At 32.6% G+C, this 13112-nt stretch overlaps 1 protein-coding gene across 3 annotated transcripts in view; it reads right to left on the bottom strand.

Annotated features, from left to right (window-relative positions):
* LOC140046452 (uncharacterized) overlaps positions 1-13112 on the bottom strand; it is a 55124-nt gene that overhangs the window by 18529 nt on the left and 23483 nt on the right. The window contains exons 1-2 of one of the 3 annotated variants that reach the window (XM_072091097.1): positions 10589-10627; positions 6906-7216 (exon numbers count right to left, since the gene is read on the bottom strand). In XM_072091097.1, coding sequence (XP_071947198.1) covers positions 6906-7169 — 264 coding nt within the window. In that variant the 5' untranslated portion in view covers positions 7170-7216; positions 10589-10627. Of the gene's footprint in view, positions 1-2642; positions 2697-6905; positions 7217-10588; positions 10628-13112 lie in introns of those variants that run through there. The other 2 variants (XM_072091096.1, XM_072091100.1) reach the window with 2 other exon arrangements.

Here is a 13112-nt window from a genome sequence, read left to right as displayed (position 1 = left end):
TAATTACGTTATAGTATGTTTTCTCTAATCCTTAATGTGTTCAGAAACTGACGAAACCGACAACATTTATAACTATATTTACTTGCAGTGCTGTCATGACAATAATAAGTTTACGCAATTATTCTCTACCAATATCATTATCATGTAAACTTTCAAACAAATATAGCATTTATGAGCAAAAATAATTGAAAATAGTACAGTATTTCTCCACGGTAACGTAAAAGTTGTGAAAAACATCCGCTATAACTTTTTTTCTAATGTTTAGCATATAATAAAATTACCAAATAACCTTATTCCGTATTTATCAAAATAACAACATTACTTTATTACTATTAGGTTCTGACTTGACTTTCTGTGTGGGCTGAGCACTCATGGGAAGGCACCAATGTCAAGGTGTTGCTTGGAATTTATCAATTTCTGTGCCAAGCAATTATTCAAATTTAGGTGTTAAACAAACTACTTGTTAGCAGAATTACATTTATTTTAACACCTACATGTAAAAGTACATACGGTATTTAATAAACAGAAAACTAAACAATAATTTATAAGAAACAAAACATTTTATCGTTAGACATATATAGTATAGCGTTTACTGCAGGATAGTACTGCAGTTTATATGTTAATAAAAACATTAAATCAGATTGGGAATGGAGTTTACTATATCCACTTACTTTTAGGATTACCGGTGTCCTTAGCACCTGAATACACACGTTATTTGGTTAAGAAGTAAGTAGCGCCACAAGTTATCTGGCTAAGCAGTATGTAACGTGACAAAACCTATAACCAGTGGACGACATGATTAAGATTTCAAAGATTAGACCCAACCAAAAATAATCTGCAAAAGAGATCTGTAGCTGTGTATTTTGGCACCAAGTTGCATGAGATTTAAGGAGAGTTTTATCAGTGTTTATAGGCAAATTTAAAGATTTATAATGTAAATTCTTATATTATCAATATACAGAATATTATTGGTTCACATGATTAAGATTGTTTAGACAAAAAATAATCTGCAAAAGAGATGGTACCTTTTTGCAAGTTGCACGAGATCATTCTGTGTTCATAAATGCGAATTTATAAATTGGATTGGATTGATTGTAATTTAAATCCTATTTTTATACAGAATATTGGTTTACCACTTTAGTTTACAATTTTAGGCAGACTTAAAAATCCTGGATATTTAAGGTCCATGCTCTACAGTTTAACCACTCTTCCCTTGTTTAACACAAAAATAAAAGTTTACCGTTTATTGTTTGAACAGTTCATAAATTAAAGCCTGGTTTCCATAAAATCGCTACACGACAGAGCGTAGCGATTCTATGGAAACGCTAGAATTTCTCGGGCATCTAGTACGCGAGTGCTAAATATTCTTTGGTACGCGTATACGATTCATCGCCGACATAATCGGCAAAGTTGACCATGGTTGAACTTTGCCGATTTGACTGCGATGTATCAGGGAGCCTTCCCGATTGCGTCGGCGATATCTGTGCGTGTAGCGATTTTAATGGAAACGCTGTAGCGATTTTAATGGAAACGCTGTAGCGATTTTAATGGAAACCAGGCTTAACCTGCTAGTTTGAGTAGTAATATTTAACATTTGAATGTTTAATAAAAGCAATAGCTCTCATTTTGCCTGTAACAAGAGCGCAGAAAAGTGTTCTCTAATTTCCAAAACTTGTTCTAATGAAGTGCTGAAAGTGTGGACAGCTTGATGAAGGCTTGTTTCAGCGGTCAAAATTGCTCGCCAATTTCACATTAAACACACAAGATCTTTGCCTTAAGGCTATATACACTTCACTCAGCATCGCCAAATATAGACAAAATCAATTTTAATCATCATCAAAATAGTGAAAACATTATAATGCAATCTTGGAAACAAGTGCTGCATTTTCAAATAAGATTATTGGCCAGTTTATATTAATAATTTTCCATCGTCATTATTTTATATCCAACTTTGTCGATAAAAATCAGTCAGTGTGTATATAATTATTATATAAACAAATAATATTAAAGCTTTCATTTAATAGTCCGGAGCAGCAGAGCCGAGGATCTCAATTTTTTCCAAATATTTATAGAACTTTTAATTTAAAAACATGAACATTAAGCTCTGTCTACACTATCAAACTAGTTTGACCAAAAAAGTGTAATGTGCCCAATGGTCCCAATATTCTCAAATATTATTCAGCAACCAGCAGTTGCTCCTGTTCTCAGATATCTATAAAGTTCCACACAATTTAATTATGAGTGATAGTGTTAGTGGTACCTGTAGATAGTGTCTTAAAGCTCTGTCTACACTATCAAACTAGTTTGACAAAAAAATGTGATGTGCCCAAATATGGTAGTGATATGACATCATCATGTCCATATATAGGCACATCACATTTTTCTGTCACAAAGTTTGATAATGTAGACAGAGCTTTAGATACAAAGAGATATATACAAACAATAAGTCTAATCATGAAGGTATACCTCCATGGTCTAATTAAATACAATGAATTCTTAAAGTAAACAGTACGGACGAATATTTAAACATTGGTTTAAACTTTTTGAGCAAATCTGAAATCGGTGAAAAAAAAGTACAGTTTGTTTTTTTAACATGGTATAAATATATAAAAAAGTAATTAAAGGCATAAAAACAACTTTACCTTTTTGAAAGTTTCTCCTAATAATTTAAACATGTATATATCGTACCAGTAAAATATGAAGATTTCAAATTATTAAATCAGTCAAACATATCTTCCTTCCAAGAACAATAGACGGAATAAAACAATAGATGTCTTCAATTAAACTCATCAAACAAACTGACATGCACATTTGTATTAGGAAACAACCATCAAACATTGATGTACATTTAATTCAGCCTAGCCTGCAGCAACAAACAGTGAGCATACATGACCACATGTCCTTAGAACTCCAGCATGGCAAATAATCTGCCTGGCCTCATCAAACAATTTATAGCTTGTTCGGAATGGCGGCATTAATAGATCCCAAATCTGGCCAAGAAAACAATAAGTAGGCAGTGGAGCGAAACCACCACAAGCCAATCACAACAAACCTCAATTGTTTACTTAAGATCTGATACCAACTTTGAGTTGTTACCTTTACCTGGTTGAATATCCCAAATTTCCATCTGAATGTATAATACAGTATAGTATAGTACTGTATTATTGGTACTAAACTGTTCTTGTGAAACTACAAAATACTTTTAATACGCTCTACAGATTTAGAACATTCCATGTACAATATTGTAAACTTGTATTTGCTATGTTTTATTTCTTTTTTAATATTTCATATATTATTTAATATTATTATTTAGGAGATTTTAAAATAAAAGTACATTTACCTATGGATGTGCTATTACAGTATTATTGCGTAGAAATATGCAAAAAAAACTATACAATATATTATACTGGTTGTTTTGCACTTTACTTTCAAAGGTCAGTGACCTACCATCTCCATTCAAGAATAAATAATGTTATCTCTGTAGACCATAACTAAATTACCACCATACACCAAATGCATACTAATTGAATTAGGCCCTGTTCAGACCCATGGCGTTAGACCGTTTTAGCGTACAACGTTACTATCAAGGTCACGTTACAAACCGCAGAGAAAAAAACGAGGTGTTCAGACCCATAGCGTACGATTATCGTTACAACGGAAGTACGTCATCCAGGTTGTTTCTAGTTGCATATTCATGTGCTCTTACCCACGTGTTTTCATCATTATTTCCACTGTATATAGGCCTAGATCTCAGCCCTACAATATTATGACAAAATTTGCCGTAAATAAAACATACCTCAGCATTTATTTAAGAAAAATATAGTAAAGTCAAATTTCTGTTTCTATTGTTTTTATTTTGTAGTAAAAAACATTTTCCCCAGGCTCTTGTGTTACGAAAATAAAGCAGGCCTCGTCCTCGTAATGATGAAGAAAAAAAAGATTGAGATTAGTCTATCCAGTCCAGTCAAAGATATATATTCTTTGGTCCAGTCGGTTGAAAATAACCCTTAACTTGCTAATAAAAGGGACACAGCTCCCCTTGTTTGTTTACTGTTTTTTTTAGGAGTTAGGGGGTTTTCAGCATTAAACTTGTCCAGTCTAGTCTGCCTTGTATGAATGAGTGACTTTTGATGTCCCACGCTAGTTTTTAGCTTGAATGAAATGCGTGAATGGCTCTAGGCCTAGCTAGGCCTAAAAGCGGATGGGATCGTAGTCCCTATGTTTAAATACAAGGTGCATGTATTTATGTCATTTGTTAGAAAATATAATGGTAATCAGTTGATAATAGTTTGTAGCCTTTGTAACAGTTGTATTTGTAGTGTAGTTAGGCCTTATTTATTCTGGCCTTTTTGTTATTGAAATCCATCTCACACATTGACGATACAAGATGTCAGCCTAGGTCAAACCTTGTTTGGCGTCATAACAGGAAACGTTCTGATTGGATACAACGTTGACTTACAGTAGCGTCGTACGCTAAAACGGTACTATCAACCGTTTTCCACTACAACGCTACAACCGTTGTACGACGCGTTGTACGCTAATCCCCAACTGTTCAGACACACATTCTTTTAGCGTCGTACGCTAAAACGGTCTAACGCCATGGGTCTGAACAGGGCCTTAGACATATATTGATAAGCTCAACCTTTGTGGATAGCAAAAGACAAAAATAATGAATTATTTATTAAATTACAACACAAACTTGGATAAACAATAGCTGCATAAGTACTGGCATGTTAGTTGCTAATAAAGATAATGCTAAGGCTGTGAAAGGGGGAAAGGAAAATTATACTGGTCACCCTGGGAGGTGAATATGCTGGGTGACGGTGAGAAAAATATTGATAAGCTCAACCTTTGTGGATAGCAAAAGACAGAAATAATGAATTATTTATTAAATTACGACACAAACTTGGATAAACAATACTGCATATAAGTACTGGCATGTTAGTTGCTAATAAAGATAATGCTCAGGCTGTGAAAGGGGGAAAGGAAAATTATACTGGTCACCCTGGGAGGTGAATATGCTGGGTGACGGTGGGGTAGTCTCTTCTAACCAGATTTTGTTTAAAGTTGTTTCATCTTCTAAAATTTAGATTACGTCAAACGTCAATTTTCAACAGATCAAACGAATGAATTAACAAAAAAGTAGAATACGCATCTTTTTTTACCTTAAAAAAAACTTACTTTCTGACAATGACAAGGTGGTTTTTAATTGTTGAACTTGAAAATAAACCTTTTATGAAAATATAAATACTAAAGCTAAGCTAATCTGTTTTAATAATAATCATGATAAAATAGATAGGTCAAGGATTATACCAATAAAGCTTATGTCATTTTGGCTTATATGTTACGTACGAAATAAAACCACAAATCAATTAAAATCCAGTATATTATCGGAATATTATATTATCAAAGAGTTCAGAAAAAAGTATACTGCAAAGGTTGCTAATCCAGTATCAGTAGACAACGAGCCTATAAGAATCGGTCATTACATTGCAATAAATTTAAACAAGAAAGCTTCCACAGTATTTTAAAAAGTCAAGGGTCAAAATGTTGGTTTTTATCTCATTTATCCCTACCACTTTCATGAATATTAGGTGATAAATTTACCATCACTTCTAAAAAAAACTGTCAATCAGGGAATGACAATTACTATCACCCATACCAGATATCAAAATGAACAAACTAGAAGGCAACTGAACAACTGACATCAAAATGAGCATGTGACAATCAAAGACAACCGACAATCAAATTTAAACCCTAAAACTGATCGCTTAAAGACATTAAGAAACGCAAATAAGATATATATTCCACACAGTAGACTAGAAATTAATAAAAGATCAATTTTTATTGAAGGACCAACATACTGGAATAAACTCCAGTCTACTCTAGAACAAAATCACATGACCTCACTCCCTATGCTAAAGTACAATATTAAAAAGATGATATTTGAAACATATTGCTAGCTACTATTTCTACTGCAAAATTGGGGTTGTAAACATTTAGCTTAATATCACTTTGTTGTGTTTGTGTTTTTTTTTTCTTTTTCTGTCTCAAAATGTCATTTTTTGTTAATGTAATGCGTCCGTATAATATGTTTTATGTTTATGCTTAGGACTACAAAGACAAGCCACTTTGGCTTCTGTGTATCCTAACCCATAAACTTTGTAAAATATTGAATACTAAATAAATGTTGTTGTACAAAAAAAAAAAAAAAAAAAAAAAATGCGCAGTCTATTAATTAGTCTTTATTTAATTAACATCGACCGAATCTTCATTCACAACTAATAATTAAATAGCTGATTTGCCATTGTCGTAGGAATTTCTCGTAAAGAACGTATACAGTATCGTTATAATATGACAATATTTAAACTATTTGATACCTAGCAAGGTCATCTATATCTTTCCTGTATTATAGCTATTAAGTTATTTTTTAAAGGAAATTTGCCTATAAAGTTGAGGATTGACATAATGCTACTTACTAGCTCATACTGCTTTGTAATAACATTCTATCTATAATGCAAATAATAAATGTTTATGAGTTGAATGGTAAGAATATTTCATGATTTGGAAGAGTAAATGTTCTACCTAACGAGGCAGAGCTGAATTAATTAGGCTTTTAATGAATGAAATATTCTACCTATTCAGCAATACAAAGCATTCATTATTTGTTTTATCACACCCTATTGTTCTAAAGTAATTTATATTTATTTCCAACCATTGTGAGAGTTATGTACAGTCTATAGCAACAACAGTCACCAACCTTGTGTGCAAAAATTATCAAAAATGTTTTCAAAAAGCTGAAAGTACCATAGACCATTTAATAGAACCATTAAATATCACTTTGCCCATGCAGTAGGTCTAAGTCTGAACAGCATGTGATACAAAATTAACCAATCAGAACTAACCTTCTCTAATTTACCACTGAATGGCGTTATTTTCGGCGGGCCTACTTGGATATCCACTTCTTCATATACATGATTCTGATTCCCTCCACTAGAACCGGTTGAGTAAGTGCTACGTTGCGAATCCCCTCTCTCAACGAGGCTGGAAACACTGCCCATTATGGGCGATAATGGAGATGGCGTTATTTCGAAGTCTATATTTTTTGGTATTGCAGTATATGCGTCTACAGGATGTGCTGTGGTGATCCCAGAACTGGAAACAGCCATTTTGATTGTTGACAGTAAACCACTGGTACATCACAAACTAACACAATCTATAAGAAATAAAAATTGTAATTGGTTTAAGGTACTGTTGAATATTTCATAGCTTTATTGAATCAATCTCAAACCTGAAGCATTGGGAAGAAGAACTAGACATGAAACTCGTCACTTTGACGAGTTAGTTATCCGCACGACAAACGCCACGAGCACGTCTTACATTGGAATATTGCGCACAGAAAAAGATTATGGCATTATGACCTGAAGAAGAATATGATTATGTTATTATTGCTGAATTCTGTTATTTTGTGTCATATAGTATACACAGTATAATCTGTATACATCACATACAGTGTGGAATAGGTGAAATTACGGGACCCGCTATTTATTCCAATTTTTAACATGTTGACGGTTTCAAAATGAAACCCGAAGGTAGCAATTTCGGAAGGAAATTATCTCAGCAACAACATATTAGCATGTAGAAGAAATTTGAATACGTGAAATATTGATGCGCGCTCTTTTAAATGTAATGAATTATAATGCAAAAGATGAAAATACGACTTTTTTTATTTAACTGGCCATATGATGACGTCACAACATCCGATTGGCAAAATGTTCACATGATTTCGTATCTACAATTCAATAGCTTCCAGAAAACCTTTTAATCGTGATTATCACATTTCATTCTTACGAGCTATAACAGAATAAAATTTACTGTAAAGATGAAATTTATGCAACATGTAATTTAAATTTTTAGGCATGATGACGTCATAAAAATTAAAATATTTTTAACTCATGCGAAAGACAGTTGATTGACCTAGACAATTTCAAAATCGGGGTGAAAATGGAAAACGGATAAGTGTAGATGCGCTCTATTAAATGTGATGAGCTATGACGAAAGATACAAAAATCCTAAATTTTGTATTCGCGTGGCCATACAGTGACGTCACAATGTCCGGTTAGCCATATTAATGCATGATCTGATATTTACAACTCATCAACTTCCAGAATATGCAATAAAAATAACTTTCACCGTTTAGTTTAGAAACTACGACTGTTTAAAAAAAGATATAATTTTGACAAATTTTGACGAATTTTTGAACTTTTTCATAAAAAACGCACATAAATTATCCAATTCGACGTGCCCGTATGATGTAATTTTAAGTCGAAAATGTTTAGAAATTTGTAAAATTACTAAAAAAGGGTGGAAAAACATAAATCACGGAAAAAAAATTGTTTTCAACGCTACGTGTGCACCGGACGCGAAAAAAAAATGCGCACGCGTGGGAATTTTTGACATGCTCAAAATGACATGAAACGCGTAGAAAGTTGATTAGAAATTGATTTTTCTCAATATGAAATTTTAAACGCGCGTGCGCGCGTAACTTCGTGTGAAACATGCCATTTTTTCCCCACAGTCAGTTAGCGCAAGATATAAATTAAACATTTGTTAAGTTTCAATTTAAATTGTTATATGGTTTTCAATCTATATTAAATACGCGAAATTCGTAAAAACGCGCGTAAGTCATGTGGCGCAACTCTGTCGTCATTCACAATAGGAGGTGCACAATTTCACGTGAATGCCCACATGTTGACAAAGTTATAACATGTTATGTTTACACGTTTTTGAGTTACGCGAGACACAAAATTGACAGAAAGAAAGAATAATACAGAAAAAAAAAAAGATGATTTCATACAGTTACAAGGAGTTATCCGCTGAATGCGGATAACTAATTATCACGAGCTAGTTAGGCCCATTTATCACCACACTACCTTGTAGGCTGTTGTGGCTTGGATCTACTGCACATGTTGTTTACTCACCATAAAGATGCTGCATATTTCCAAGCTAAATTACTACAAATAAAGGAATCCTTGGCCAGTGGTAATAGTAATAATAATAATAATAATATCCAATGCACATTAAAATAATTTTACAACCCAAATATCAGACACTACAGTCACTAATCAAATGATTGTCCAGAAATTATAAAAATATCACTGTTCTCACTCAGGCACTCTACTGATAAATGAGACTTTGTCAATGCAGATTCTGAACAATAATGTAATACTTGCAAGTTGTTGCAAAAAAAAAGTGGCAGACAGAGGAAGTGGGTTATGCAAGAGGTACTACATAACAATGTGATTAATTAATGCAGAGTTAGATTAGCCAGCAACCAGCAGTTGCTCCTGTTCTCAGATATATATAAAGTTCTGAGTTGTTGTAATTGTTTTGTATCTGTTAAACCAAGCTGTAAGTGGCGGATTTGTTTCTGCTGTTGTTTCTGGTTTTAAAAATAAAATAAAATAAAATAAAAATTTAATTATGAGTGATAGTGTAATTAGTGGTACCTGTAGATAGTGTCTTAAAGCTCTGTTCACACTATCAAATAAGTTTGACCAAAAAAAAAATGTGATGTGCCCAAATATGGTAGTGATATGACATCATCTTGTTCACATATGGGCACATCACATGTTTTGTCACATAAAGTTTGACAGTGTAGACAGTGTTTAAAAGTTCACATCTATTGAGTAAGTTTTACATTCGTTGAAAGGTATACACTGTACATATTTATGAGTTTTTTCAGTTCAATATTAAACTATTAATTAATATAAATTTAATTAAAATAATTAATAAGATAATTAGTAGCTCTATTAATATTCTACTGAAGCAAATTTACAGTATGCCCGATTTTAACAGTAACTTTAAACTCACACAGCATTATTAGGCTAAACAAATACAAAACTGAATTTAATACCAAAATAAATTAATTTTTAGTTTCTTAGAAAAATAAATATTGTAAAAACAACATCACTTGAATAAAATCATTGTTAAAAACTTCTCATCATCGGCAAAGTAATTAGTCTGACTCACAAAGTTCCACCAAAAACAATATTAGTTATCGGTTAGGGCATGAAATAGTTCAACAAAGGTTATGTATGCTCATAGAAGGGTGCAAACATGCTGGCAAGTGCAGGCACTTATCAGAAATCGTGTTGGATGACAACAAAATATGTAATTAGTTGGAGCACCCATTGATTTGGTGGTTCTTGTCGTGTAAACAGAGATATCAAGATGCCTGGGAAATCAGGAAAATTAGGCCTACACACAACATGAAGAAAAAAAAAAAGAACAAAAAACCTCCCAACAGAAATGTGAAAATTACATATAATTAGGCACAAAAAAGGGGAAAAAAACATCCTCACAATAGAAATGTGAAAACAATTACTAAAGCTCTATCTACACTATCAAACTTTATGCGACAAAATAAATGTGATGTGCCCATATATGGACATGTCATATCACTACCATATTTGGGCATATCACTACCATTTTTGGCACATTACTTGTTTGATAGTGTAGATGCTTAAGAAATCATAATTTAAATGTATGATTAAAAGAAAAGCTAAAATTAAAAATATTAATTTACCTTAAATTGTCAAATACTACCAAAAACCTGATACAAAACTCCATAAATATATAAAATATATACAGCTGTAAATATCCCAGAAAGTTTTATCCAACAATACAATACAACCATGGAGATATAAAATAATACAACTGACAATTTATTAAACACTACCAAAGTGAAAGTTTGTATCAAAATTCATAGTGACTGGATTACAAATAGTGTGACTCACAATGAACAGGCTTGTTCTCTTCCATTCACCTTTGACCTTCAGTGCTCATTAATAAAAATCAGAATTAACAAAATAGCTACATTCACCATGGTGATAAGTTTGTAACTACGGTAAACATCATTAAAATTAGCTTTCAAATGGGTGTGTTAATATGTGGTTTAGCACTTCCTTATCCTCAAGGCCATCTCAATGGTTTTAGGAACTTAAATCTTATAGCAATATCATAAGCATAATATTATTTTGTAGTAGTCATTGTGCTCATTCCATTTTTCCTAAATTGTTGAAATGTTCTTTTGTTTGTTAAAGTTTTTTAAGCCTACTCTTCTATAAAACATTGCAAATAAATTTTGTAAAACATTATTAACACCAGGAGATTACAATTCCCTGATTAACACACTAAAAAATGATTGATTAAACTTTAAATAACATTCTAAGGTTTTCATCAGAGAAAAACTAATTCTCTGTTGAAACCAGTTTTTAAATAATTGAGTAATTGTATACCACTACTTCTGTGTATTAATGGTACAATATAAATCATGTCCTTATTATATTTCAGAAATAAGAACATAAGATATTTTTAGATACTAACGTAGGCTTAGTACATACATACTAATTTTAAATATATAATTTACGATTTGGTTTGGACCACCGCAAAGAGACTAAATAAAGTATGTACATCCGATTGATGTGTAATAAATGTATTTACCAAGTTAAATTATGTTTATATTACATAATTTAAATTGCATGTCATAATATATACGAATGTTGTCTTTGGATACTGTAACATTATACATTATAATCCTGTGGACATGCAAAGCGACATCAATTTAGATTTATCTGACCCAGCTTCAAGCGTCAAGGCACATTCAAATGTTGATACATTACATGCAATGAGACATTAAGTAGTCATCTCAAACATGTCATTTCCCTCAACGATGGATTTGACATTTTCTAAAACATTTACAGGAATACTCTCTAAAAAGAAGCATTCTAAAGCCCTGTCTACAAACTAGTTTGACAAAAAGAGTGTGATATGCCCAAATATGGTGATACGACATATATGGGCACATTTTTTTTGTCACATTATCATAAAGTTTGATAGTGTAGACAGAGCTTGAGATTTGGAACATTGAATGTTTTTATTTCAACATGTTATAACAAAGGTATTTGTTATTCTTTGACAGAACAGAAAACCTTTTTTACTGCAAGGTATAAGCTGCAGAATGAAAAGGCCCCTGAATCTAATGATGTCCAGTAGAGTGACCAAACCCCTGGAGATTGTCCATGCTTTTCTGTCCATTGGTCAGGTCTTACATGGTTTAATCTAGAAAGGTAATCGAATACGTTTGACCAGAAAATTGTTCCCATTTCACCACTAAATGTTAAGCAGTTATATAGATGTAGTTGTGATAACACAGAGAATCTTCTTTACTCTATGATGCCAACAGGCTATCCCAATTTAATCTTTAATTTAAAGCCTCGGCAACTTTAATTATCGCCTAGCACCTAGCCATCCAAATAACCCTAAATTTGTAGGGACATCATGAAGAATTAGAAGGATCTTCTTTATTCTATGAAGCTTACCAGCCTACTATACATTCTTCCCAGTTTAAAGCCTTGAGCGACCTCAATTATCGCCTAGCACCTATCAATGCACCCTAAATTTTAACCCGAAATTCTGTAGCGACATCATGGGCCGTATATTCTAAATCTATTTCTATACACGGCCTGAAGGTGTGCAATTTATGTCATTACATGGAACATTTGTGGCAAACAACTTATAAAACGGAAACCAACACACATCACCTGGGGACAAATAAAATTGTAAAGTAATAAAAGTACACAGCACATCCACACATCCATCATTACAGCAACCTGGCAAGGAATCTGGCCAAAAAAATATGCATCCTAGTATAGCCTATACTATAGATGCTAATATAAATTCTTGCAAATGATATTAAATTATTATTTTTTTTGCATTATTTGCATCTGCTTTGGATTGGGAGCCGAGATTGTTTAGTGTTTGGCCATTAGGGAAATAGTGTTGGAAGTGGTGACATGGAGACCAACCCAGGGCAAAAGAATTGGAAGTCCAGAGTTCATATTATTTAAATGGATTTGTGATAAAGATCACTTAACAATAACTTAGGGGTTACACTGCTGCAGAAATACAGGAAAGTATGTAGAATAAAAAGGAATAGAGGTCCATCATTGGAGTCATTTAGAAGAAGCTGGATAGATAGCACTAGTTTCAGGTGGTCTTTTATCTGTATCAATTTCTTTTATATTCACATAGAATTATTTGATTTATAA

The sequence above is a fragment of the Antedon mediterranea genome, chromosome 4 (genome assembly GCF_964355755.1).
Source record: "Antedon mediterranea chromosome 4, ecAntMedi1.1, whole genome shotgun sequence".
Classification (NCBI taxonomy): Eukaryota; Metazoa; Echinodermata; class Crinoidea; order Comatulida; family Antedonidae; genus Antedon; species Antedon mediterranea.
This window is presented reverse-complemented; position numbering and strand designations above follow the sequence as displayed.